The sequence below is a fragment of the Buceros rhinoceros genome, unplaced genomic scaffold (assembly GCF_000710305.1).
Source record: "Buceros rhinoceros silvestris isolate BGI_N320 unplaced genomic scaffold, ASM71030v1 scaffold27959, whole genome shotgun sequence".
Taxonomy (NCBI): domain Eukaryota; kingdom Metazoa; phylum Chordata; class Aves; order Bucerotiformes; family Bucerotidae; genus Buceros; species Buceros rhinoceros.
The window spans coordinates 1-1,291 of record NW_010430160.1 but is presented as its reverse complement, the minus strand read 5'-3'; the positions used below and the strand labels follow the sequence as shown (position 1 = coordinate 1,291).

At 63.4% G+C, this 1,291-nt stretch overlaps 1 protein-coding gene across 1 annotated transcript in view; it reads right to left on the bottom strand.

Annotated features, from left to right (window-relative positions):
- STK16 (serine/threonine kinase 16) overlaps window positions 1–1,057 on the bottom strand; it is a gene marked incomplete at its 5' end in the record, with an annotated part of 1,388 nt that extends 331 nt beyond the window's left edge. Inside the window, 5 exons of the mRNA XM_010142934.1 lie at window positions 66–187; window positions 254–349; window positions 424–550; window positions 626–759; window positions 838–1,057. Of these exons, the coding sequence (XP_010141236.1) occupies window positions 66–187; window positions 254–349; window positions 424–550; window positions 626–759; window positions 838–1,057 (699 nt within the window). The remainder of the gene's footprint in view (window positions 1–65; window positions 188–253; window positions 350–423; window positions 551–625; window positions 760–837) is intronic.
- Between the last annotated feature and the right edge of the window lie 234 nt (window positions 1,058–1,291).

The following is a 1,291-nucleotide window of genomic DNA, read 5'->3' as shown; positions in this document are numbered from 1 at the left end:
GTGCCCAGTGAGTGCACAGCACAAGGGACTGCCTAGGAGCAGGGTCACTCTCCCCAGCCTCTCACCTGGTTGTGGGGGGCACGGTGATGGGGCTCTGCACCGCCAGAGCCACACTGTCGCCCTTCTGGAAGATGGCGTCGTAGGGGCCCTCCCCAAACATCATGCAGTACAGCACGCAGCCTAGGGACTGGAGCGCATGGGGTCAGGGCAGCCCCGCTGTGGGGGGCAAGGGGCTGGGGGGCCACATCCTTACCCAGATATCTGTGCGCTCATCTATGACACACTGGCTCGGCACTGTGAACAGCTCGGGGGCACGGTAGGAGATGGTGCAGCGCTGGGCAGCCCAGTCCTGCAGAGATAAGGGTGAGGGTGGGGATGAAGGGCTTGGGGCAGGGATGGGCTGGTGGGGTGATGTCCCAGGGCACCCCCCTGCACAGCCATGGCCTTCCGAGGGCTGTTGACTTCGATGCGAGCTTGGTTCATGGAGCCCAGGTCCATCAGCACAGGCTGGTCATCCTCATCCAGCAGCACATTGGTGGGCTTGAGGTCCCTGTGGGGATGTATGTCACTGAACCCCCACTGGGCCCCCTGACAATCCCCACGGCTGGGGGTGAGAGTCCCCCACCTGTGCGCGTAGCCCTTGCTGTGAATGGCTTGCAGCCCGCAGCAGATGCCACGGAGGATGAAGAGGATCCGCTGCTCTGGCATGAAGGTCCCTTTCTCTCGCAGTGCTTGTACCTCGCTCCAGAGAGTCCCGCCCTGGCAAACGCAAGCAGCAAGTTGCCACTGCCACTTCTTGTGCAAGGGGGTAGGGGTAGCCAGGGGAGTCCCTCTCACCTTCACGTAGGGCAGGAGGAGCCAGGCTTCATGCTTGGCACCCTTCTCCACCATGCAGTGGGCCACCAAGCGCAGGATGTTGGGGTGGTCGAAGAGGCCGTGCATCTCCACCTCGTGCATGGCGGCCTGGCGGTCCTCCTTGTCATGGCACAGGATGCGCTTCAGGGCGTAGAAGCGCCCGTCCCGCAGCCCCTCCACCAGGTCCACATAGCTGAAGCCCCTGCAGGAAGCCGAGCATGGTGTGGGTGGATGGCACTCTGGTGCAGTGCCTGCCCGCATCAGGGCCTTGTGCCCAACCTCAACCGTGAGCACCCAGAGGAGGGGGCAGCGGGCTCCAGGTGCTTGCACCCCTCTCCATGGGAACCCTTCAGGCATACACATTCCCCCCACCTTGAGGGCAACTGCCAGGCACCCAAAGCATCGCCCCTCTGTGTGAACAACCCAAACTGGCCCA